Source organism: Staurois parvus, unplaced genomic scaffold, assembly GCF_062004578.1.
Source record: "Staurois parvus isolate SC_StPar_1 unplaced genomic scaffold, SC_StPar_1.0 ptg000610l, whole genome shotgun sequence".
NCBI classification, from domain to species: Eukaryota; Metazoa; Chordata; class Amphibia; order Anura; family Ranidae; genus Staurois; species Staurois parvus.
This window is the reverse complement of record NW_028318406.1, coordinates 1,492,312-1,519,291: the sequence shown is the minus strand read 5'-3', so window position 1 is coordinate 1,519,291 and position 26,980 is coordinate 1,492,312. Positions and strand designations below refer to the sequence as shown.

Sequence of the window (26,980 nt, the reverse complement as noted above, 5' to 3'; positions counted from 1 at the left end):
CAACTCCAAAAGGCAGTATTAGAGATCTACCAGGTCAATGAGATCTTTGCTTGACTTGACAGAATCATTGGGTGATACAGAGATTGGGTCTGCTTGTTCTTTGTCTTGAGGATGTTGGACTGGAGAGGTCTGAAGTGAACCTCAGCAATGGAGAACTGGCTTGAAAGAGGTCCACCATGAGGTCCAGAACCTTCATGCTGAAGCAAATTGAGAGGCTTTGTTGTGACCTGAGGGTCTGGGAGTTGGACGTTAAGATCTGAGGGAGGAAGATTCTGGCTTAGGATATCAAATATTAGCCCAAGGCACTCCAGACTGAGAGCAGGAGGGCGGACTTTGGAAAAGTTGATTATTCTGTTCCTTCAAACCTGATTTGTCCTTTGGACATTGGCAGAGAAGGTATTGGCTGGGAAGTCACAGTAGGAGGTTAAGTAACTCGTGAAACGAATGTCCTGGGTTTGTAGAATAACCATAAGCGGGATAGAAACATCTGGCATTCACGATCAAAAAGCATGCAATGAAGACGTTTCTTACAAGCATGTTCAGCAAACCAAACATTTAGTTACAAAATCCTGTGCATTTGCAAAGAGATTAGAGGGATACTAGAAACGTGTGAAATGAAAATTCTCAAAATCATTAAAAGACAAAATAAGAGGAATGAAGGCAACAGCTAATTGGTGAAGAGGCATGAAAAGACATCAGGAGAATGTCTCCTAAAACAGTTAGTAATATTCTGACAAATAGACATGCAAGCAATTGCTGGCTGCAGGGAAGAACCTATAAGGATAAGGCCTTTAAAGAGGGCTTCAAAACACTTGTCAACAGAATACTTAAGAGGGAACATTCTCAAGAAGAAATGTGAGATATTTATTGATCCCACACCTGACTATCTCACAGGACAATGCAGAAGAACCTGTCATTTTATGTTGTGGTGAATGACCACTCTGGAGAACAGTGATGATCATTCACAAAAACACAAACCCACAACAACAAACAGTCGTCTACTACATTAGAGACCAGTCATTCACAACACAAGCTGGTAGTTACAAGTGTACTGCCCTCTAAAAGTCAGGTGGCAACATGGGCTGGCTCAGGTCGGGGGATCAGGCTCAGGTGTGGGATCATTAGCTTTTCCCTTTCAGTAGAACAAAGTCAGCAGAGAAGACACAGGGCTTCACAGGAGACTGAGGGCTGTAGAAGTTCATCCTGGTAGTACTGGAAAAGGTAGAGGATGTGCTGGCTCTGTGTGCACAGTTTTGAACTCCCCTCTTCTCTGTGCACTGTCAGAGGAAATGACAGATCTGTCTCTTATGTTCAACATGGTCAGATAGCGGTGAGGTAAGCTGTCAGACCACACTGCTCCACAGCCACTGGACAGAGTCCAGTGGGTAAAAGTGCTATGTGCATTGGGTCCCCTGGGGGATATGACAAAATTCTAAACTTTTATTATGCATTAATGTTACCAATCCTCTCATATAGAGATATTTATACAAACCTGAGAACTGAGCAACTTGCTGTGTAAAGTGCTATTTGCTGCCTCCAATAACTGATTATGATCTCGTAGCTCATATTCCATTTTATACCGGGTTACTGGCCTGTATAAAACAGATACACATTTTTTAGTGATAAGCACAGCGGTTAACGCGATAACTAATATTTAATTTTATTATATAAACCATCAATGATTATTATGACCCAGTTGCATAATTATTAATACAGCGATGAGAACAGTGCCATAAAATTAAATTCAATTTCAAGTTTCAGCGCACATGCATATACTGTGCTGGGAACTAGAGGAGAAAGAAGAATTTTAGCAATAAAATCAAAAAAAAAAAACAAACCAGAGTTAGACTTACCGGTAACTCCTTTTCTAGGAGTCTTCCAGGACAGCCATCTGAGACCTAGGGCTCCTCCCTCCGGATCAGGAAACACACCATCCCCCATGCCTTTAAAAGGCGGGCCTCCAGCCCTCACATCCAGTTATTAAAAGAGAACTAGCGGAAGCCACTGAAAGACACAAATATAGGTAAATACATTTTCATGCAGTCAACCTTAACTCTCTCGGTTGTACATTAGAAGGGTGGGAATTACCGGCTGTCCTGGAAGACTCGTAGAAAAGGAGTTACCGGTAAGTCTAACTCTGGTTTTCTCCCTACGTCTTCCAGGACAGCCATCTGAGACGATAAACGAGAACTTACCCCCTTAGGGTGAGTCCACCGCCTGGAGGACCTTGCGTCCGAACGCCTGTTCCTTATCTGACAGGATATCCAATCGATAATGCTTCACGAAGGTAGAAAACCTCGACCAAGTGGCTGCCTTACAGATTTCCTCCGGCGAAGCCCCGGCTCTCTCCGCCCTGGACGCTGCCAAGGATCTAGTTGAGTGGGCCTTAACAAAAGGAGGTGGAATCCCCAAGACCTTGTAAGATTCCCCAATTGCCAGCCTAATCCACCTGCCTATCGTGGCTTTAGATGCTGCCAACCCCCTTCTCTGTCCTGAAAACAAAACAAAAAGGGTATCCAACTTCCTAAATTCCCTGGACCTGTCTAAATAAATTATAAGACTCCTCTTTACATCCAGCAAACCTAGCCTTTCTTCCCCTTTACCTTCAGAGGAAGAACAAAAGGTCGGCAGAACAATATCCTGCGACCTGTGAAAAGAGGAGGATACTTTAGGAAGGAATCCCGGATCAGTCCTAAGCACAACCCTGTCCTTAAGAATGATCAAGTAAGGCTCCCTAATAGAGAGCGCTTGTAGCTCACTCACCCTACAGGCCGATGTGATTGCTACCAAAAAAAACCTATTTTTAAGGTTAAAAACTTGAAAGCGGACTCCTCTAAAGGCTCAAAAGGTTCTTGGACCAAAGCCCTTAGGACCAGAGACAGATCCCAACTCGGACAACCTCCCACCTTAGCAGGCCTAGCCCTGGAGAGAGATCTGAAAAAAATCAAACTACGAAGGGATTTTGTTGCAAAGAGCACTGCAAAAAAATACTCAAAGCAGAAGCCTGTACTTTCAAGGTGCTGATCGAGAGTCCCCTATCTGCCCTCTCCTGAAAAAAAATCCAAAACCATCGGAATGTCCAGGAGCCCTGGTCGGTCCGAACACCACGAGGTAAATCTTTTCCAGACCTTAGAATAAATGGCTCTGGTTACCGGCTTGCGACAGCTCACCAAAGTCTTTACTACCTGATCAGAGAACCCCCTGGCTCTGAGGATCTGTTTAAGAACCAGGCCGTCAACCGTAATGTCTTGACTCGCGGATGTAAAAGCGGACCCTGCGCAATCAGATCTGCCCTTTCCGGCAAGGGATACGGGCAAGCTGAAGCCAGCCTGTTCAGTAGGGAAAACCATGGCCTTCTCGGCCAAAAAGGCACGATCAAGAGTAGATCCGACCTTTCCCCCCAAATATTTTTGCAGGACCGCCGGAATCAGCCTGATTGGAGGGAACGCATAGGCCCGCTTGAAATCCCAAGTGGTCGACAGAGCGTCTATCCCCAAGCTCTGCTCACGCGAGTTTAGGGAAAAGAACTGGTCGACCCTCCTGTTCTCCCGTGACGCAAAAAGATCCACCTCCGGTTTCCCCCACCTGGACACCAACTCCTGAAATACCTCTTGGTTGAGTGACCAATCGTCATGGGAGAGTGGCCGTCGGCTCAGGAAATCCGCAAGCAAATTCTGAGAACCCTTCAAGTGTACCGCTGAAATTGATCGCAGATTCTGTTCTGCCCAGGTCAGAATATCGCCTGCGATCCTCTGCAGCAAAGGACTCCTTGTCCCCCATTTGTTCACATAAGCTACTGTTGCCATGTTGTCTGAACGAACCTGCACATGAAGGCCTTTCAAGCCTGCCTGAAAAACCTCCAACAGCTCCCGTTGATTTGAGGGCTTTAAGGAGTCCTCCCTGGACCACCTCCCCTGGGCCGTTCTCCCTTGCAGATGAGCTCCCCAACCAAAACTGCTGGCGTCTGTGGTTACAATGAGTGGATCCAATGGCCGCCAATCCAGACCCCTGGTCAAGTTTCTCTCCTTTCGCACCACCACCACAGAGATCTCTTGACTCTGGACGGAAGCCAGACCAGCCGCTCCAGCTCTGAGACATTTCCGTCCCATTCCTTTAACAAGAAGGCCTGGGGCGGTCTTTGGTGAAATCTCACCCATGGAACCGCTGGAAAGCAGGATGTCATAAGACCCACTGCCCCTGCGACTTCCCTCACCGAAACAGGCAGGTTGCACTGCAACCCTAACACCCGATTCATCTTCTCGATCTTTTCTCGTGGAAGAAAAATTTTCTCCTCTACAGAAGAGATCTTGTACCCTAGGTAAACCACCCTCTGTGCAGGTACAAGAGACGACTTTTCCCTCTGGATGAGCCAGCCCAGACCCTGCAGGAGATTCTGGGCTACTCCCAGGTGCTCAAGCAGCTGTTGCCGAGATCCGGCCACCAAAAGCAAGTCGTCCAGGTAAGGAACCACCAAGATTGATCTTGGCCTCAGGGGAACCAGAGCTTCTGCTAAAACCTTTGTAAAGATCCTGGGGGCCGATGCTAGACCGAAGGGCAAGGCCCAAAACTGCCAATGGAAAGTCTGCGACCCTATCCTTATGACCAACCTCAGGAACTTCTGACTTGTCTGATGGATGGGAATGTGAAAGTAAGCATCTCTCAAGTCCACTGTGGCCATGAAGCACCCCCCGGAACAGGATATTCTTTACTGAATTGATTCCATTCTGAAGCGTTTGTAATTTAGGGCCTGATTTAGGGAGCGTAGATTCAGGATTAACCTGAATTTTCCTGAAGGCTTTCCCACCACAAAGACGTGTGAGTAACACCCTGAACCCCGCTCGTTCTGAGGCACCTGAACCAGAACTCTGGTCCACCAATTCCCCTATAAGACCGCATAACACCTGAGACTTCCTGCGGTCCCTGGGAAGATCGGTAACCAAGAACCTGCTTGGAGGGTAGTCCTCGAACTCTATCCTGTAGCCTCCCTGAATCAGGCTCCAAATGAAGGGGCTCAGGGATATAGAAGCCCACTGAGGGAGGAAGGACCCCAACCTTCCCCCTACCGGGCCATCCAAGTCATTGGGGCTTGTAGTGTCCCTGAGGAGGATTGAATATCCCTCCCCGGCCTCTGTTTTTATGCCCTGCCCAATGCTTTTTTGGCTAAACCTCTCTATTCGGAAGCACTTGGGTTCTAGGCCGAAAGTTTTTCCTAGGAAAGACCTTTTTTCTACTCTCTGGGAAGGCCTTTTTCCTATCTGCCATACGCTCAAGAGCCTCCTCCAGGCCAAAAAGGTTATCCCCCAAAAATGGCAATGCGCATAAACGCAACTTGGACGCTGAATCCCCTGCCCAGGTCTTTAACCACAACGCTCGCCTAGCGGAGTTAACCAGGGCTGAGGACTTGGCCGCAAGCTTGACTGATTCTGCCGAGGCGTCCACCAAAAACCCTGCTGCTTTCAGAAGCAACGGTAGCGACTTTAGGATCTGCTGCCTCAAGGTTCCTGCCGATAGGTGATTTTGTAGTTGCGTAGCCAGAAATTTGGAGTGCTGGTTAGCCCAAGTCGCCGACAGAGCTGGCTTAAAACTGACTGAAGAGGATTCCCAGGCTCTTCGCAACAAAACTTCCCCCCTCTTGTCCATAGGGTCTTTTAAGGCCCCCCCATGTCCTCAAAGGCTAGATCCGTCCTTTTTGAAATCCTGGACAAAGGGGCGTCCAACTTTGGAACCTTACTCCAGGGTTGCGAGGGATCCTCAAAGGGGAATCTCCTCTTTAGGGCACCGGAAAAGAAGGGCCTCCTCTCCGGGCTCTCTCACTCCTGTCTGATAGTCTCAACCAAGGAACTATGGACCGGAAAAACTCTGGCTTTTTTTGCATGAAGCCCCTGATACATGACATCATGCTTCGACAAGGTCACTTCTTCCTCTATCTCCAGAGTCTCATAAGTTGCTTTCAAAAGCTCATCCACCTCCTCTAGGGCCAATCTATACTTAGAGCCTGAAGAGGTGGGGGCTTCCTCATCCTCGGACCCTGAACCTAACTGGGAGGACGCCCGAGATCTAGGAACATCTTCCTCTGTCTCCTCTTCTGGAACTACCTGCCGGGAAGGTACTATCCCCAATGCAGACTGCAAACCAATCTCCAAAGGAGACTGAACCCTATCAAGAAGGGACCGAAACGCCTGAAAAGTTGCTGACATATCCTCCTTAATAGAGGACAAAACTTTATGGCATGTTGTAAGAGATTTGTCTCGAACAAGACTATCAATGCAGTTGCGGCATAAAGGCTTCTCATATCCTGCGCCTAACTTGGCCGCACACACTGCACATCTCCTCTTTGGGGCCTGTACTGGGGTCCTGTCCTGTGTTTTAGTCTAAAGAAAAAAAAAAAAATGACAAACAAAACTAGGCACCTGAGAGGAACAATATCCCAGGACCCCCACTGCACCCAGTGATGGGGAAAAAACTGCAGCGTGCCTTAACACCCACAACCTTGGGGACTTAAGGGACCTCCTAAACCCCCCCCCCCAGGGATATAGCATAAAGGGGAGCCTCCCCAAGCTTACCTGGGAGGAGCCGGTACCGGGGTCAGCCTGCGAAGGACCCGCTTCCATTGTCCCCCTGGCGTGGAGACAGCGCCGCCGCTCCGCACACCCACCGGCTTTTAATTCCCCTGGTGGTGCCTGCGCCTCTGGAGACGGGAGCCGCGTCTCCGGCGCCGACGTCACTGGCGGACTTCCGGCCTGTGGAGCGCATCCGCCCTACTACTTCCGGTTCCTGGAACGCAAGGCCGCGCCCAACCGGAAGTCCCGCCTCTCCCCTGCACATTCAACTGAATGCCAGGTCAGAGGAGAGGCAACGATCGGGGAAAGCCCCAGTGACATGCGGCAGCGCCGGTTACCCACCTGGGCCTGAAGGACAACACCAGATGCCAGCCCCACCACGTGGAAGGCACCGGGGACGGAGGTACAGACCGCACAACACCCTTCCAGACCAGCCTTCCTGAGGGTGCGAGGATCACCCTGGCTCCTACGGTGTGCATCCTTCCGGCTCAGGAAACACAAAAAACTGGATGTGAGGGCCGGAAGCCCGCCTTTTAAAGGCATGGGGGATGGTGCGTTTCCTGATCCGGAGGGAGGAGCCCTAGGTCTCAGGTGGCTGTCCTAGAAGACGTAGGGAGAAAAACTCATAATGGACAAAGGATACAAACCAGCTGAATTGAAAGATTTCCGTTTGACGCTTTCCCATATGCCTCATCTTTAGTCCCGTTTTGCTACAATAACCATTGCACAGTTCGATAACAATGCCAAAAGAGACCAACAACAACCAGCCTTTAATATTGTGGGATGGCTAAGGGGGAGGGTGGAGCTTACAATTGAAGCTGAAGTAGAGGGATTGTGTGGATAGTCTGCCCAGCATTGAGGAGGTACCCAAACAATTTATTAGATAGGCTGCACATAGTATATGTATGGTGGAAATAAGCTCTCCACATTATGCGTACTATATGGACACTGGGCAGAAAGGTAATCAATGCATGCTAAAACAAAAAAAAAAAAAAAAAAAAAAAGGCACGGTTTTCAGTAGAGTTGACAGGTCAAAATGTTACTGAAATCCCATAAGTTTGGGGTTCCTCATCACTGCATCAATAGGTAGGACAAGTTTATCACCGATTGCTACAGAAAATATAAAGAAATTGTTTAATAGTAAATGTTATGTACAAAAAAGAACTGTATAACTTACTTCAGCCCTTATTACAAATACAGGGTCAAAAATACCAGGAGCGGATGTTTATGGGAAAGAGGAGCAGCTCAGTGAAGGAAAAATGGAAACAGTTCAGGACAGTTACTACGTATCTTAGGCTGGAGAAGAAAGGCTAATTTTTTATATGTTTGCCATAGTGCGAGGCCAAGCCACTGTGAAAATGGATGTAGAAAGGATGCAGGGTTTGCTCGTATGCCAAGTGCAGGACTTGGGATTATTAGTTTTGAGCAGAGAAAACTCAGTTACTTGCCAGTAACAGTCTTTCCTGGAGTCTTCCAGAACAGCTACATGGAGAGATACCGGCTCAGCCGTCTACAAGAAACAAAATACTAACAAAAAAGTTAAGTCAGCCCCTCCCCCTCATACTCAGTAACTAGGAAAAAGTAAATCAGTGCACGAGGGGAGAACCCAACACCAATCCGCCACCATCACACCGTGAGGAAACACATTGGGTGGGGGGGGAGGGGTAAACAAAACAGAAAAAAAAAAAAAAAAAAAAAAACACAACGTCCTGGAAGACTCCCGGAAAGACCGTTACCGGTAAGTAACCATGGTTTTCCCAAAGCTTCTTCCAGGATGGCTACATGAGACGATAAACAAATAATCCTACCTTAGGGAGGGACCATTACCTGTACAACTTCCCTTCCAAACGCCAAGTCCTGGCTAGAAAAAGCTCCACACGGTAGTGTTTAACAAAGGCATGGTTATTTGACCAATCTTCTGCTCTGAAGATATCTTCCCATGAAGCACCTGCCCTCTCCGCCCAATAGGCTGCCAAGGCTCTAGTGGAATGTGCACGTACCCTAGAAGGTGCCTGGTGGCCCAAGCTCTTGTAAGCACACACAATACTTTCACGAATCCACCTGGCAATAGAACTATTTGAAGCACAAAGACCCTTCCTGGGTCAACTGAAAAGAACCAGAAGAGGACTAGATCTTCTGAAATCTCTGGTTACCCTCAAATATTCTAACAAACATCTAACAGCTTAGAAAAAAAAAAAAAAAAAAAAAAAAAAAAAATGGAAAAAATGGAAATGATGGCCAGCAAAAAGGCCACTTTACAGGTTAGAAATTTTTATACAGTCTGACAATGGTTCCAAATGGGGCCTTCCTGAGGGCATCTAAAACTAATAAAACCGTTCCTCTGTGGGGATTGTTAAGTACCTAAGGGGTCAGTCTCTCTCTAGCCAGCAAGAACCGTTTCACAAGGGAACCTTCTGCTAGTCTCCGATCAAAAAACAGATAGGGTTGCCACCTGTACTTTTAAAGTGCTGACTGCCAAACCTCTATCCACCCTGGCCTGCAAGAAATCTAGCACCATGGGAAAGGATAACTAATCTTCCAGATCTGTTTCTCCAAGTATGAAAAGGCCTCCAAACTTTTGAATAAATTTTCCTAGTGCAAAGCTTCCTACTGAATAGCAGAGTCTAAATTACCTTCTCTGAGCAACCTCTGGATTTGAAGATGCTCCTTTCAGCCTCTAAGCAGTCACGTGGAAGAGATGCGGTTGGGGTGGAGAACCGGCCTCTGGAAAAGCAGATCTAGGCGATTTGGGAGTATCCAGAGAGGAGACACTGACAGAGATAAGAGGATCGAAAACCAACTCCTTTTCGACCAATACAGAGCTAGGATTACTTAGCAGTCCTCCAATACAATCTTTCCAACAACTTGAAGGATTGACAGGTGAAAAGACGCAAGCCAGACCGAAGTCCCGAACTTGAGTTAAAGCATTTAGCCCCAGAGCCAGAGACTCCTTCTCCAGAGCAAAAAAGTACCGAACCTTCCTGTTCCTTCCTGAGGCGAACAGATCCACCTCTGAAAGACCCCACCGATCTGTGCAAAGATTTCTGCATTCAACTCCCATTCCCCTTGCCGTATTAGATTCAGGCTGAGATAACAGGCTAGGCCATTGTCCGACCCCTTGAGATGGACCGCTCTCAGAATTCAGACAATCCTCTGCCCACAGCAGAACTTCCAGGGCCAAGGAAAGACCTTATGCCTCCTTGTCTGTTCAAATAAGCCACTGTGGTGGCATTGTCTGAAAAGGTTAACAAGTCCTGGCTGCGAACAGTGTCTGAGAAGGACCTTAAAAACAACCCCACTGCCAACTCCCTGAAATTGGAGAGAATTTTCCATGTTCGACCCCCAATTTCCCTGAGCATGGCAAAGACCCAAATTACCCCCCCCCCCCCCACCCACAGCCCCAGGAGTTTGCATCCATAGTAATCTTTAAATCTGGCTCTTTTACGTCCAGGGCTGCCCCTTTGTCAGATTTGGTCTCTCCACCAATCTAGAGATGAGATTAGAATCCCTGGAAGTGATGTTCCATTGGAACAATCACCCCCTAAGAAGCTAGGTGGACCAGCACCTCTCCAAAAGCTTGTGACCTCTTTCTGCCCTTCGGCAGTCTTGTTGGCAAAAAAAAAAAAAATTGGGGGAGGAGAAGCAAAATTCCAGTCTTTACCCTTCCCTCACTATTTAAAGAGCAAAGGGATAGGGGCTCCCTTCTGTTTCCAAATGTTGGGGGGGGGGGAAAAAAAAAAAAAAACCTGCCTCCCACCCTGGGCCTGCCGTTACTTATTTTTGGGAGCGGGGCCTCTTGAGGCAAACAATACCCCTTTTTCCCTTGGTCTTATCAAAAGGCCAACACTTCTTTCAGACTGAAGCTTTTTGGAGTCAAACCTACCTTTCGCCTGCTTACCCCAAAAATCCTCTTCACCGGAAATTTACCACAAGAACAGGAAGAAAGAATAGTTTGAAGCCAAAAAACAACAAATTACCTAAACTGGTAAACCACAAAGCTTAGATTTATAGAACAAGTCCACCTTCCAAGCCTTAAGCCAAATGGCCCTACGGGCAGAGTTCAGAAGTGTGGTAGCCCTGCCAGTTGCTCTAATGCTTTCAGCTGCTGCATCTGCTAGATAGGCTACAAACTTGAAAATAGGCAGCAGAGCTTCCTTAACCTGAGTAATAGGGGTGCCTGCAGAGAAGAGCTCACTAAATTTGTCAACCCAAAGATCCAAGCTTATGGCTAGACAAGTGGAAGCTAAGGCTGGTCCAAGAGAAGAAGCCAAAGCCTCCCAGGCTCTCTTCAACAAGGACTCTGCCTTTCTATCCATTTGATCTTTAATGACTCCAGTGTCCTCAAAAGACAAATCTGCATCTCTAGAGACCTGAGAAAGAAGGGCATTTAAAGGTCTCTTCTTAAGAACCAAAATGGAAACCTCCGCTTGTGCGCTCTAGAAAGAAAAATGTTCTTCTCCAGATCTTTCCATTACTTAGGAATCATGTCCCTAAAGGATTTATGGACGGGAAACGTTCTGCCCTTCCTTTCCTGTAAACCCCTGTACATCACATCCTGTACGGATTGGGGAGGCAAATCCTCCGCAATCTGTTCTGATGTGTAAATAGCTTTTAATAACTGGTCAGTCTCCTCCACCAGAAAGAAATCTGCCAGAAAAAGCTCCTCCCTCCTCCAAACTCACATCCCCTGAAGAACGGGGGGGGGGGGGGAACCCTTCTTCCTCCTCTGAATCATAGGCTGCATGAGACACATTTGCATCTACAGAAGGACAATTAACCATAGTATGTTCACTAGGAAGGGAAGCAGCCTGAGAAGTGGAAGGTTCCTCAGATACTGTACACCTGAGTGAACGCAAAGCGGAAATCATTTCCTCCTGCATACAGTGCATGTAATTTTTAAGAGACAGAATCAGAACCCACAACAGATAATACATTTCTCACAAATCTTGTGTGCAAGAATCAGAGCTTAGACTCACAGCTCCCACATCTCCTGGATCTGCAAGCTTCCTGAAAAAAAAAACAAAAAAAAAAAAAAACAAAACACCCCACCCTTTATCTGATCCCCATCTCCTAGTCCAGGTCCAGTTATCCCTTACATCAGTTGTTGGGGGCTTGGACCCTTGAGTGGAGTTGGCTGGCTAGCCAGCTTAGCTTTAGGAGTTTCTGGTCTTGGCTCCACAATGTCTCCCTCCTGGATGCTCGGGTGTTCCAGGCCACTTGCGCCTCTATAAAGGCTGTTACTGTGTTTTCAGCATCTTAAAGCCTCTCCTGCATGAACAACTGGTACTCTAGAAGCAGCATCTCCTCAGCATATCTCCATCGGCCGGAAGTGCTGCGTCATCGCGTTGGGCCAGAAGTAACGGTACACTCTTCCAGCCGCCTCACCACCACCAGAAGCGATGCACCACGGCCTTGAAAAAAATCCAGGAAAGACAGCCAGCAGGGGAAACAACCACCACGGAGATAGAAGGTGAATAGGACTTCAGCCCTACTGCAGCAGAATTATCCTCCCCCACTGACTATCATCCGGACCACCGGGAAACAAACAACTTGTGCCACCTTGAAAAACTTCTGGAGTCGGTCCATAGCCACAGAAGAGCGAGATCCAGGTATGAAGCTTAAACCTTCTCCGTGCTCAAACACTCCCTGAAGCCCTGCCCACAAGTAGGTTGTGTCAGGTTTTTTTTAAAGAAAGCCCTAGTGAGTAACCACATTTACCTGCACAGGGGGAAAAAAAAACAAAAAAAAAAAACACACGAGCTAGTGATGTGTTCACCTGGAGGGTCAGAAACACAATTACTGAGGACGAGGGGAAAGGGAGGGGCTTTTTAACTTGTGTCAGTATTGTGTTTCCTGTAGAGGGCAGAGCCAGAATCTCTCATATAGCCATTCTGGAAGACCATTTGGGAAAACTGTTCCTGAATTGGGCTTTGGAGATTGAAGATTTCAAAGTGCTTTTGGACGGAAGACCTCTTTAACCTAGTGTCCAAGTCTGGCAGGCTGCATGCACACCCAGCCCATATAATGATGGACTTTGACATAGCTCTGGGCTCCCATTAGGAGACAGGTGTGCACTGCTCAAGAGACAGCACACTATGCTGAAGGACAGATTCCTTATCCACAGGACTGAGAAGGTCGAGACAGCAAAGAGTTCAGGAGATTGGGAAAGCTGGGACAACCAGCAGTCCAAGGGAATGAGGAAATCTGGAGGTCTGGGAGGAGTGATAGCCTAGACTGCCAGTAGATCCCCTACTGAGAGGCCAGAAGTGGGTACAGGCAGCAGGGTGCTGTAACTACAGGCTGAGTGAGCCAGGAGAGCTGGGTGAGATCTGAGGCACCAACAAGTAACCAATGTTAAGGCCTAATGCCAGCCATAATCTGTTCAAATATCGGCCGATTTTTCGTCAAAGATTAAAAATCGGCCGATTTTCGCACAGTTAGTGGGTTAATTGGTCGGCCTTTTTTTGCACTTTTGGATTATCGGTCATGTTGGAAAATGACCGATTTTCGCGGCAATGATGGCCAAATCGTACGATCGTTTTAACAGAAAAAAAAAAAAAAAAAAATGCGCATGAGCCATGACCTTGAAGGAACAGAAGTTTTGGCTGTTATATGGGGTGAATTTATGACTTGGTCAGCCGATTTTTGTAACGTCGGTTTAACAAACGACCGATTTTTCGTTTGAAAAAAACGCTCAGTTTTCGAGCAGTCTATAGCCAGCATAAGCAACAGTGCTCTAAAACCAGTTTGGACTGGTGAGGACTCACTACAAACACTTCTACCACTGAGCTGAATAAAAGAAAAGTTAAAAATATAATATAAATTTCACCTAAAGAAGATATATGAATTTGGGTCAAAAGCAGATTGGTTATGTTCATGTTGTCTACAAAGTCAGCCTGATAAATTTACTTATGAGAAAAGTATAATTAATACTCACCCATGTGCAAGTGGGACCATTTTCTTAGGAGGAACGTTTTTTTTCCTGGAAAAAAAAAAAAAAAAAAAAAAAAAAAAAAAAAGGGGAAATCACTTCTGTAATGGAAGCCTTCAAAATGCTCTCAGAACATGTTAGTTTACAGTGTAGAATAATGAAAGTCCTTCAGTTAGTCCAGATACTTGTTCTTTCAAAAAAATACTTAATTGTATTTTTAAATATGAACCATTCTGTCTTTGTACTAACTTCCTGTAATCCACTGCACATCAGCATTCAAGCTGGAAAGATAAAGGGAAGCATAGTTAGCCCATTAAATGCTATAGCATTTCAGTGAGTCTCAAGCACCGTACACAGACCGGAAATCATGTGGTAGATACCGGCTGACATTCGGCCCATGTGTACAGGGCCTTGTTTGACAGAAGCGGATCCCATAGTCGGCTCTTGTCAAACGAGCTTGCTGGAAATCCAGCAGCTGATTGGCAGCCAATCAGTACTCTCAGCCAATGCTGCGAGAGTTGACCAGTGTGTTCTGGTGGGGGGGGGGGGGGGGGGGGGTGGCGTCCCACTGTCAGCACACAATAGCTTAGCAGGAAGATTGCTGTGCTAATGTTGCATCATTAATGCAGAAACCTCCTCATGAGAGCCAGAGTTTTTTCCTTCAGCCAACTACAGTGCAGCTAATCAGCTACTAAATTTACATTTTCTAGGCTGTGTAGGGAAAAAAAAACCCAACAATGGAAGAAGCTAATTGGTTGCTATAGGCAATGGCACCATTTAAGAGATCACTTATCTCAGATATTTTATTTATTCACTCATTTGGTTTGGAGAAATACAACACTGCATAGTAACCAAACCTAACTACAAATGTGAAGCATAGAGGAGCACGTACACTAGGAGATTGCTTTGCTGCCTCAGTGTCGAGGACGAGTTGCATTTACTGAGAGATTAAAGCAGAACTTAAGTTCTGCTGAAACAAACAGCAAGCAGGAAGGTTTTTATTGAAGAGACATGCAATATCCTTTCTGCAATAAAATGCCCTTACCTTCCTGCTAGCTGTCTTCAGGGTATGAGGAAGTCACGAGGGCGTGACGCAACGCGTCGGTACGTCATTTCCGGTGACCCACTTCCGGTCGGACGCATGTCTAGGCTCCATTCTCTGATCCATGCAGTACACCCATACTAAGTGGTGGTAACGTGTTTTTTTTATCATTTCTTACATGTGAGTGGGCATTTTTATTTGCTTATTGATGGTAATAAAAGGTTTTACACTATGTAGATGTCCTGTTTTTATATCTTTGACGATGTGGGGAGTGTGACCCGAGATTGCTAGCAGCAGTGGATTCCATACTACCTCCTGGCCTAAACGGTGCCTTGGTATTCATAAGGCGAGTTGGCCCTTGTGGTCACCACTTTGAGGCGAGGGGCCATTTCTGTCATTTAGGATTCATCCGCACCGTGTTTGAAGATCACCTATCACGAGCACACAGCTGTTGACCAACAAGTTACTTTGCATGTTGGATATCCATGCTGTTTTCCAGCACTAGTGTGGATTTTATACAGTTTCTTTTGGACTTTCACTCATGATTAATTTCTATAGGAGGGACTACTATTTTTTCATTTATTTATCAGTCCCCTAGTGGACCAGGGGTGGCTGGTTTGATTTTTTTTCCCCTATTGGGAAAGGGTTCACTTGGTAGTGTACAGATTGTACCTGTTCACCATCAGCAATTTGTCAATTTGTCATGTGTATGCTTATTTTACATTTCTGTTTTGTACTGTATGGTTAGCGCTTCACTATTTTTTTTTTATAATTTATTGCACCTTTTGGAATCAGGTTAAGTGATAGCAGCTATTCGTTTTGGCTAATTGTCCCCATTTAAGCACAGCAGGTTTATATTTTTGACTTCCTCTAACAGGCTGACAGCACTAAGCCACTGTCAACTAGCAACAGCATTGTTAGCCTGGTATTTAACAAACATAGAAACTAGTCAACAGAACATTTTGTACTTTAGGCTTACTATGTCAGCCCTGAAACCTTGTGATATAATCTGAAACAAGACAGACATTCTAAAAATATGTTAACAAAATAATTTAGAAAAAAAAAGAAATCTAAACAGGGTGGATAAAAATCAGTTTTTTTTTTTTTTTTTTTTTTTTAAAAAAAAACACAACAAAAACAGATTTTTTTTTTTAAATAAAATGCTTTTTGGAGGAAAATATATTACCATCCAAAGGTTATTCCATCATGAAATAAAGATTAGTTTTTTAATTATGTAGAATAAGGCTGTATATGTTTAATTTTTTTGGTAAATAAATTCCATGAATCCATTCACAATGTCATGCTCTTCCAGAGGTTTGTGTAAGATTATTGGGCAGTTTCTCTGCCTACAAGATATTATCACAGATGCTCGGTTTACTTTTGCAGTTCTCAAAACTGAATTTGACTCAGCGGAGATCACATGCCTCTTCTTCACAGCAAAAATGTTATAACATGAACAGAGTTAAGAAAGACCTTAATCCTAACTTCTACAAACCTATGAATACAGAATCAACCCCTTCAGTGCCAAGTTTCAAGAAGTTCAGTGAATAGAATCGAAACAATATTTTTCTGATTGTTTGGAGTGGAATAGATCTGCACAAGAAGAAAGTGAAACTAAGTGTGAGGAGGAAGGGGCTGACAGTCTAAGTTTCTTAAAATATATATTTTTGTTTAGCCAAATTAGTTAACAAACATGGATGTTTGTTTAAGCAAATAACATATGCTGGAATGTTATTGTTTCAGTTGAATAAATCTATTTAAATTGTTATTAAGGTAATGATTATTTTTCTCCTTTTTAAGTACAACAGAAAAGTTGTCCAAATATGAATGATTAACCTATTAAACTGGGGATAAAAAAAAAAACTAATATGAAAAGTTGTTATTCTAAAAATCTTCCTCTACTTGCATATTAAAGTTATACCAGCAAGAATTAGTCTTTATGTAGAAAACTAGGATTTAAATCAAATCCACCCTGGTTTACAATTGTATTCCTCTAACTGTAAATCAAAAAATACCAATACAGTATAGAATAGTAGTAATTTTAAACGCTTACCCATTGCTGCTACCTTTGTTCATGGTAAAAACAGGAACCGTAGATGAAAAAGCAATATTAGGGTCCTTGCTGTAAAGTGGAAGAACTGGTTTCTGAGGACAGGGTTTCTTGGCACTAGGTAAACAAAGGTCTAAAGGAAAAAGGAAAGAGGGGGGGGAAAAAAAAAAAAAATTTATATATATTTTCATTGTCTTATAGAAACATTAGTAACCTATAACAATTCAAAATAAAAATATAAGCAATACATAGCCAAGGGGGTAAATTAAGTTAAATAAAAAGGAAAATATAGGAGTTGGACTTTATTGAAGAGATGCACTGTCACTTTTGCAATACAACAAACTTACATGCCTGTTCCCGGTCTTCTTTAGAATAGACACTGAGCTGTGCATGCATAGTTAAAGTGATAGTAAAGCCTGTTTTTTTTACCTGTACCTACCAGTAAGCATCCCTGTTGGTACTGTAAAAATAAGATACTCGTAAAGCAGCACCAGCGCGTGCTCTGAAGGAACGACATGCTCGTGCTGTTCCTTTAGAGCTGGGTTCTGTAAAAGGACTCCTGTGTACATGCTCATGCATTGTGGCTTGGCCATTCTAGCCGCTGGAGCCCGCAAACCTGGAAAAAGGACCGGGTGAAGATGGAAGCCCTGTCAGTGTGCCACCGGAGGGCTTCGTTTTACAGTAAGTTTCACATAACGTGCTAGTACAGTGGGGCAAAAAAGTATTTAGTCAGCCACCAATTGTGCAAGTTCTCCCACTTAAAAAGATGTGAGGCCTGTAATTGGCATCATAGGTAGACCTCAACTATGAGAGACAAAATGAGAAAAAAAAAATCTAGACAATCACATTGGCTGATTTGGAAAATGTATTTGCAAATTATGGTGGAAAATAAGTATTTGGTCAATATGAAAAGTTCATCTCAATACTTTGTTATATGTCCTTTGTTGGCAATGACAGAGGTCAAACTTTTCCTGTAAGTCTGAACAAGGTTGGCACACACTGTTGCTAGTATGTTGGCCCATTCCTCCATGCAGATGTCCTCTAGAGCAGTGATGTTTTGGGGCTGTCGCTGGGCAACACAGACTTTCAACTCCCTCCAAAGGTTTTCTATGGGGTTGAGATCTGGAGACTGGCTAGGCCACTCCAGGGCCTTGAAATGCTTCTTACGAAGCCACTCCTTCGTTGCTCGGGCGGTATGTTTGGGATCATTGTCATGTTGGAAGACCCAGCCACGTTTCATCTTCAATGCCCTTGCTGATGGAAGGAGGTTTGCACTCAAAATCTCACAATACATGGCCCCATTCATTCTGTCCTGTACATGGATCAGTCGTCCTGGTCCCTTTGCGGAGAAACAGCCCCAAAGCATGATGTTGCCACCCCCATGCTTCACAGCAGGTATGGTGTTCTTTGGATGCAACTCAGCATTCTCTCTCCTCCAAACACAACAAGTTGTGTTTCTACCAAACAGTTCTATTTTGGTTTCATCTGACCATATGACATTCTCTTAATCCTCTTCTGGATCAACCAAATGCTCTCTAGCAAACTTCAGACGGGCCCGGACATGTACTAGCTTAAGCAGGGGGACACGTCTGGCACTGCAGGATCTGAGTCCTTGGCGGCGTAGTGTGTTACTGATGGTAGTCTTTGTTACGTTGGTCCCAGCTCTCTGCAGGTCATTCACTAGGTCCCCCCGTGTGGTCCTGGGATTTTTGCTCACTGTTCTTGTGATCATTTTGACCCCATGGGGTGAGATCTTGCGTGGAGCCCCATATCGAGGGAGATTATCAGTGGTCTTGTATGTCTTCCATTTTCTAATTGCTCCCACAGTTGATTTGATCACACCAAGCTGCTTGCCTATTGCAGATGCAGTCTTCCCAGCCTGGTGCAGGTCTACAATTTTGTTTCTGGTGTCCTAAGACAGCTCTTTGGTCTTCACCATAGTGGAGTTTAGAGTGTGACTGTTTGAACTTGTTATCAGTATAAAAGACACCTGTCCACAACCTCAAACAGGTGCCATTGATACAGGTAATGAGTGCAGGACAGAGGAGCCTCTTGAAGAAGGTACAGGTCTGTGAGAGCCAGAAATCTTGCTTGTTTGTAGGTGACCAAATACTTATTTTCCACCATAATTTGCAAATAAATTCTATCCAAATCAGCAAATGTGATTGTCTGGATTTTTTTTCTCATTTTGTCTCTCCTAGTTGAGGTCTACCTATGATGCCAATTACAGACCTCACCTTTTTAAGTGGGAGAACTTGCACAATTGGTGGCTGACTAAATACTTTTTTGCCCCACTGTATACAATGTATTAGGACATTGCCTTGCAGGGGAAACGTTTATTTTTTTAACTTATAAGGTTTACTACTACTTTAAGTGTATAGTCTCAGTATACCTCAGTGCCAGAATATATGAAACCCTTATGTGCATGTGTAGGAGTTACTGCATTCCAGCCTGCCTAATCAAGATGGCTGAAGATCCAGCAAAGTGAGAGAAGATGTCGGTACTGGTGAGTGAGCATGGGTAGGCAAGGTTAAGGGAGAGAGGGGGGGGGGGGGGGGAGAAAAAAAAAAAACCCACACACCAAACAACCCACCTCAATAAGCTAAAAAACGCATTTACGTAAATTAGTCACATTGTAGTGAATAGGATTTCTACTTGAAATGCATGCTTCACTTCCATAAAGGTGACGTACTCAGATACACGAGAGCAAAATTGCTGCATTCTGTATCTCAGCATGATAAGCAAAATTTTGCTTCATACAAGATAAATTAAAGTGAACAATTCTATCCTCAATGTACTTACCAATATATTTCCATTCTGTTCCCTACCTTTATGTGTAATTACAGGCTATTTCAAACATCTCAAGGGACTGAAATATCATCATTTTTATAAGTATGCATTCAAAAGACTTCCAACCAAGCTATCTTACCTGATGTTTCTGTCTATCTAGTCATAATGTGGAACATCTGAGTTTGAGATGTTGGCAAAAACAGATTCAGTAACATTTCTGACTTAGCAGTATTTTCACCAATACTTATGTAGACATTGTTGTACCATCAGCAAGGATGCTTTGGGGAGAATGAAGTGGGAAGGGCAGGCTATAGAAGAGGCCACTATCAATAGCCAAGCACCCTGAAAAATTATGTGACGCATTTATATAGTATTCACTGCAGCAATATTGTACAAGTGGATGGCTATGCACCAGGGAAAGAAAAACACCAACAAGCCAAAATTTACCTGATGACTTCAGTGTCCGAGGTCTAACAGGTAGCTTGGACCTCTCCATCATTGAATGTTGGATCTTTAGAAAATCCCAAGAACTGCCTGTGATAATAAAAATACAATTTACTAAACTTTACAGCACAATTCTATAGCTCTATAAGTACACCATTTTGCAAAAAATATTCTGAGCCAAAGAGGATCATTTAAAGCTTTAGCATATAAAGGTACTGTCCCAACATACACATTCATCAACAGTCCCAGATGTCAGGGAAAGTTTTAAAATCAGAAAACCAGGCACAACATTCATAACAGTTTTGGGTAGAGTGGGCAATAGAATAAAATGTACTCTCCTGTTTTGAGGACCATTGTCTCAAAGGATGGAATCTGGAAGACATCTGAAACTGTCACAGGAAGTTGAGTAAAAAAATCTGCCAATGGGGACACAGACAGACAATTTCAATAGAGTGGAGAAGGGCTAGAATGCCTCACAACCTGTTTTACCCCTAAGGTTAGGTTCACACACAAGTGGTACAAATCTGATCAGTTTTTGCAGCGAGATTCAAATCAGCAGCTGCGATCCGATTAACTGCAATTCAGTACAAATGCCAATGTATTGTCGCATACGGTTTTCATAGAGTGGAGTCTCTCTCTGTGTGGTTCCATTTGAACTCTATAGATTGCAAAATAGAATTGCACACCTCCAAACTCAAACGTACCCACATTGCAGCTGGACTGCATATACGAGCTGGTATCAAAATGTTTTGGGACTAGTTTTGTGACACTCCAACAGATGGCAGCACAAGGCTGCACACACAGTAACAGGGAGCACCGCCTTTCATGAGTCAGTGTGCCAAAAGACATTGTCTTGTGTACAATCAGGAGCTGTGCAACTGGTGCTTTTCTGACCATGTGCCATTTCATCATGGACAGCAAGTTAGAACAAAGAGCAAATATGAAATTCCACGTGAAACTGGGCAAGTCTGCCAGGGACGACATTGGAGTATCGGCAAAAACTTGTCAAATGAGTAGTACAAGGAGTTTTGAGTGGCGTGCATGCTTCAAAAGCAGAAGAACATCAGTGGAAAATGAGAGATCAGGAAGTCATTCAACAAGCTTAACCCCCGAAAATTCCCTCTTCCCAAAGAGGAAGATCTAGCTCAAAGGTCACCATTTTCACAACAATGCAGAGATCCACCAATTTGCCCAGTTTCACATTTGCTCTCTGTTCTAACTTGCTGTCCATGATGAAACAGACGTGGTAATGCACATGGGCAAAATAGCACCAGTTGCACAGCTCCCATTGTACACAGGACTATGGCTTTTGGCACACTGACTTGTGAAGGTTGGTGCTCCCTGTAACCGTGCGTGCAGGCCTTGTGTGTTACAAAACTATTCTCAAAACATTTTGATCCCACAGGAACACATTTTATTTTTCAGATCATGTGAATCCTGCTGTTCAAAATACATCCAAAACCACTTATGTGTGAACCATGGCCAAGTCATGCAGCAGCTCGCTGCAATTAAATGGGTTGCATCCAGCGGGCAGTACTGTCCAAACACGACAGTGGGGATAATGTTTGCCATGCCATTATACAAAGCATCGCGCACACACAGTATATATACACCCTCCGCTGCCTTTGCAGCTTAAGGGGTAGCAGTAAAAATTAATCTCACCTGTTTGGTTTTACCACCTTTCAACTAGTGTAATCTAGGTCTTAAAGTGTAATTCCACTTTTGTAACCAAAGTGGGAAAACATCTATTTGAAAAAAAAAAAAATTTTACACTGAAGCATATTTGACGCCTCAAACCACCTGAGGCATTAGGAGACAGCAGCAGCATTTCTGTGTCCTATAGTGGCACCGAGGCCAGCACATGGACCCGTAACCCACAACAGTTAAAGCAGGCACCTGACTTACCTGGAAGGGTTTTAAGTGTAAAAACTGAAGGCCGGGATAAGCAAATGTCCAATTATTAGAGAGGCTGTGCATGGAGCGGTGTAGCTGCAAACCAGTCAGGGTCCCCGTATTTACCTGTGTCCACAGCCAAAAGCCCTTACAATGGGCAAGTGAGCACAAGAACTGGACAACAGAGCAATGAAAGAAGGTGGCCTTGTCTGATGAATCATGTTCTCTTATATCTTGTGTGTCTTACCTGGAGTAGAGATGGCTCCCGGATGGGAAGAAAGCAAGCTGGTGGAGGAAGTGTGACGCTTTGGGCAATGTTCTGCTGGGAAACTTTGGATCCTGCTATTTATGTGGGTGTTACTTGACATGTACCACCTACCTAAACATTGTTGCCAATAGAAAAAAAAAAAAAACCAAACACACCCCAGCAAGCGCCTCCATGTAAGGATTAGATAAAAAGGGCAGAAAAAAAAAAAAAAATGCACTCACATTTATAGATCAAGATAGAAGCATACAAAATCCACATGGAGAACTGCAGAGCTCAGCAGGGTTACGGCTGGGTTGGCAGAGCCTAGCGACATCTGGAAAAGATTTGCAGATTGCACGGTAGAAGAGCAGCTGGTGTCGGCAAGTCAGTCCGGACACAACCGAAAAATGCAGCACTTTCCAGAAGCAATGTAGACCACACCGTCTGTAGCAAGCCAAAGCCAAGGCAGAGGTGTAAGACATCCAAAGGGATGACGCGGAGGGCATGGTTACGCGTTTCGGGCCAACTCTTTATTAAACCATCTGGTTTTATATATTTGAAATGGGAGTGCATTTTTTATTTATCTAATAATCTAAAAAGATAAGAACTCAGCAAGCGCTAAAATATAAAAATATATAAAAAAAAGCAGCTGTGCACAGTAAAGGAAACCATAAACCTTTCAAATGACATAAGAAAATAGGTACAGTGCTTAAAATGTAGTCCCGGTAAAAATGTACAACAAATAGCTTATGCAAAAGATGACAGTCCACAATAAATAAAAAAATAGCTCAGATATTTAATATTCCCAAAATTGTCACTTTCTTAGCATCGGTGAGAGGCAGGATATGTATAAAATACGCACTCACCTGACGCGCAATGTCAATAAATGGAGGTCTGCCAGCGGGTCCCTTTCAGGATGAAAATAGAATCAGCCAGGGATGGATGAAAATCATCTGGATGGATATTCAAACTGGAGGTCCACTTTAAGGACACGGATGTAGCCTCTTCAGTACAATGGTATAATGACCAGGGGGAGCTCACAAAAGGCAAGTCATTCCCGCCTGCAGTCTAGCCCAGCACTCCCCCTCCACAATGTCATTGGCAACCAAGATGATACTTGTGTTTTTTTCCCTTCTATTACAGGCCCCAGAGTGAAATCCAATCCTCAATGGAGGGAGCCACAGCCATGCTATAGTGATCTTTATTGACCAATATAGATTCCTATGGGACTTTATTTTTTCTTTTTAAGCAATGTACAGAGAAATTATATATATATATATATATATATATATATATATATATATATATATATATATATACACACACACACACATATACTTGGACACAGGAACAATTTTAGTTTTCAGGTATTTACCAAAACATAATTCAACCTATAGTTATATAATGGATGTGTTGAAAGTGCACACTCAGGTTTAATTTGCGGGTATGTACATGTACCTGTGACGCAACGCATCGGGCGGAGCCTATTGATGTCACTTCTGGTCATGTGCAAACCAGCACAAGTGATGCGAGGAACCATTTTGATTGATGGCTATGATATACTTCTGATTCATTACGTGAGTGCATATTTGTACTTGAATAAAGTGTACATATTTTATAGGGTTGCACTATGATCTATTCCTGTTATCTTTGATCGTATACAACTTAATCCCACCGGATATCCAGGAGTTTGTTCCCTTAAAGGGCCAGAACTAGTGAGGTAGTTGCAGTTTGTTCATTTACAAAACGAATTACGTGGACAAGTGGGCGGAGCCGTGCACAGCCACCCGTTATCAAATGACAGAGAGAGAAGATTCCCAATCTGCTGTCACAGGGATGGGGGAGCTGCAGGAGTGGGAACATGTTACATGTTCCTGAAGGTGAACATAGCCTTTATAAGAATATAGCTATAGGCAAAAGTTTGTGTTTTTTTTAGTTTTGGATAAGAGTGCAGAGGGATTGGAACATCTGTCAGTTTTTATTGCTGTCTGTGTCCCCATTAAGGAGATTCACACCGTTTGTCCCAACGTTTGTGTTGTCACCAGGACACTAAGAGGGGGAAATCTTTCAATGGGGGACACTAGTTCCCTCCTGTTTTGACTAAGGGGCAGAAGTGAAGGGGAAATCAACCCAATGACAGACTGCAAAAAAATGACAGGGTTATAGCCCACCCTTAAGTGGGGTACACACTGAGAAAAATTGGATGAACGACCGCCCGATTTTCCATAAAGGGGAGTATCATGATGAAGCCGAGAACGCTATTAAACTGCATGCAAATTCTGGGAAAAGGCCAATGTTCTTCCTTGTGTAGGCTTTATACATTCATTGCCACCCTCTTCTAGGTTGTTCTTGGCTTCTGATCATGCCTGTTTTCTTCTATACAAACTTTTCAGTACAATTACTGTACACAATGAGCAAAAAAAAAACAAAACAAAAAAAAAAAAACAAAATTGAACTTTGTGTTCACATACAATAAACATTTTCTAGCCTGCACCTTCCTTTTTTTCCTCTTGTCAGAATCGGCTGCTGAAAAAAACGATAAACAGAAAATCAACCGATCGTTCCTCATACAGAACTTTTTTTCTGATTTTCTTATAGTGTGTACTCAGCTTTACTCCATCCAAGATGGGGGGGAAAAAAAAAAAAAAAAAAAAAAAAAAAGCGCTTTGCCTTCAGTTACACATTAAAGTGTTACTAAACCGGGTGTCGGCAACCCGCGGCTCCGGAGCCGCATGCGGCTCTTTTTCACCTTTCCTGCGGCTCCGGAGCACACTGCCCACCAGGTGACAGGCAATAGGGTCGGCAAGCCGCGGCTCTTTTAATGTAGATCTTCTGTGTGCCGGGCGCCCGCTGGCAAACATTGGCTGTCAGGATGTAGGCGGGGCAGCCCGGATGTAGGCGGGGCAGCGTGACGAACTCCTCTCCTCTCACAGTCCGCCCTGAAGACCAGAACGGCGCGGGAACCCAGCGAGAGGAACGCGCGGAGCAAAGGTAAGTGAATTCACACAATATGGGGAATGAATTACTACAGGGGGGATGAATTACTACAGGGGGGATGAATTACTACAGGGGGGATGAATTACTACAGGGGGGATGAATTACTATATGGGGGATGTATTTTCAGTTTTAAAAATGTTTCTCTCAAAATAAATTTCAATCGTGGTTTTGGCGAGATTTGGCTCAGTCGAAAAAAAAGGTTGCCCACCACTGACCTAAGGCTATGATTGTGATGATACACTGTGGCCCTGATTAACCCTTTGCTTACTGGGCCCTTAAACCCCCTTCATGACCAGAGCGTTTTTGGCAATATATGCAGTGTCGGATTTGTTTTAAATGTTGCAATGGTTTTGCGGCTCCCAGTCTTTTTTTCCCTCTCGGAAATGGGTCCAAGTGGCTCTTTATGTCTTAAAGGTTGCAGACCCCTGTACTAAACCCTCAACAGTAAAGTCAGTCTGTATATGCAGTAAAGCATGCTTGTTATACTCACTGGGGAGCCTAAGAGGTTAAACCTCTAAATTGTGTAAAAAAGGCTGTTTGATCCTGACTTCTCCGATCCTCCCCTTCTTCCAGCGCCCCCCTCCCCACCCCCATCTCCTGATAAGATGCATCTTGTGGAGACACTCTGCACATGCTCAGTTTGGTGTGTATTGCTAGAGGTTTTTTTTTCTTGGGAGGAGTGCATGAGATCAGCACAGGGGCAATCAGCACTGTCCAGACAGAGGTCAGGGGTTATGCAGCCTCATAGGACAATCAAAATGCAAATCAGGGGAGAATGAAAACTCCTCCTACAAGCTTTAACCAGTGCTCTGCTGGACACTGATAGAAGTCACAAGACTGCTCTAACTGCTGATTAGAAAAAGGTATTTAGCAGTTTATATTTACTAAAATAATTGCATTTCTATGTTCTGTGTGCGACTCAATACAGTGAATGCAGGGCCTGGGGGGGGGGGAGGCACCCAATACAGTGAATGCATGGTCCAGCAAAGGGGGGGTTAAGATACAGACAACGAGGGGTCCGGGATTGGCCCGGCTACAGACAACGCGGGGTCCGGGATTGGCCCGGCTACAGACAACGCGGGGTCCGGGATTGGCCCGGCTACAGACAACGCGGGGTCCGGGATTGGCCCGGCTACAGACAACGCGGGGTCCGGGGTTTAGTAACACTTTCAGTCTATGGTCACATCAAGTCTGCCTTTGCAATCATGTTACTTACAGTAAAGTCGCATGATTTCAAAGTCGGGTGAGATGCCAATTTCAGGTGCGTTTTGCAGACATCAGGCACAGACATCTATGCAAATCACACAAAAAGTACTGCATGTACTACTATAGAAATCAGTGTGGCTCCGACCCAGTCAGACCCGCACCGATATGACCGCTCTAACTGCTGACAATAGGGTGCGACTTGCCATACGATTTGCAAATCACAGGCCAAGTCACACCCAGGGGGTCCGGGGTGTAAAGTGGTTGTAAAGTCTCACGATTTAGTTTCATGCATTATATCAATGAAGGTAAAAAACCATCTTCATTGTTCCACAACACTGAGCACGGAGATGTGAGGAGAGCCGGACACCTCCAGGCAGCTTCACCATAAACTCCACCACCCGCCCATGTACCGGGACACGTCCCTGTCTGCAATGCCACTCAGAAATCACACACATTACCTGACCACAGTTGCTGCAACTTCCCTCACTCCGCGGCTGTTTTCAAACCTGTATGACATCACTTCCCAGTGCCACAACTATATACAGGGGGGAGATTCGGCCATTTTCTTGTAGCTTGGACTCCATTACAATGGCTGTACACATGTGCTGAATGATGCTATCAGAGTGAGCAGGGAGGGGTGGTGCCGCACACGTGATCGAGCAGAATGGGCGGGGTAGAGCGCAATGAGAAAGCCCATAGCTAAGAGGAAAAGCTGTGTGTTGTCTGATGTAATATTGATGTTTGAATTAAGGGCTGTGCAGAGGGGAGACGAGCAGTGGTAGAAATAAAAGGAGAAAAATAGTGGAAAGCCTATTGCTGT

The 26,980-nt window shown here is 44.5% G+C and overlaps 1 protein-coding gene across 1 annotated transcript in view; it reads right to left on the bottom strand.

Moving 5' to 3' along the window:
* KNSTRN (kinetochore localized astrin (SPAG5) binding protein) overlaps nucleotides 1-26,710 on the bottom strand; it is a 35,377-nt gene extending 8,667 nt beyond the window's left edge. Inside the window, exons 1-5 of the mRNA XM_089693035.1 lie at nucleotides 26,619-26,710; nucleotides 19,821-19,907; nucleotides 16,587-16,716; nucleotides 13,498-13,542; nucleotides 1,493-1,592 (exon numbers count right to left, since the gene is read on the bottom strand). Of these exons, the coding sequence (XP_089549161.1) occupies nucleotides 1,493-1,592; nucleotides 13,498-13,542; nucleotides 16,587-16,716; nucleotides 19,821-19,872 (327 nt within the window). The 5' untranslated portion in view covers nucleotides 19,873-19,907; nucleotides 26,619-26,710. The remainder of the gene's footprint in view (nucleotides 1-1,492; nucleotides 1,593-13,497; nucleotides 13,543-16,586; nucleotides 16,717-19,820; nucleotides 19,908-26,618) is intronic.
* Between the last annotated feature and the right edge of the window lie 270 nt (nucleotides 26,711-26,980).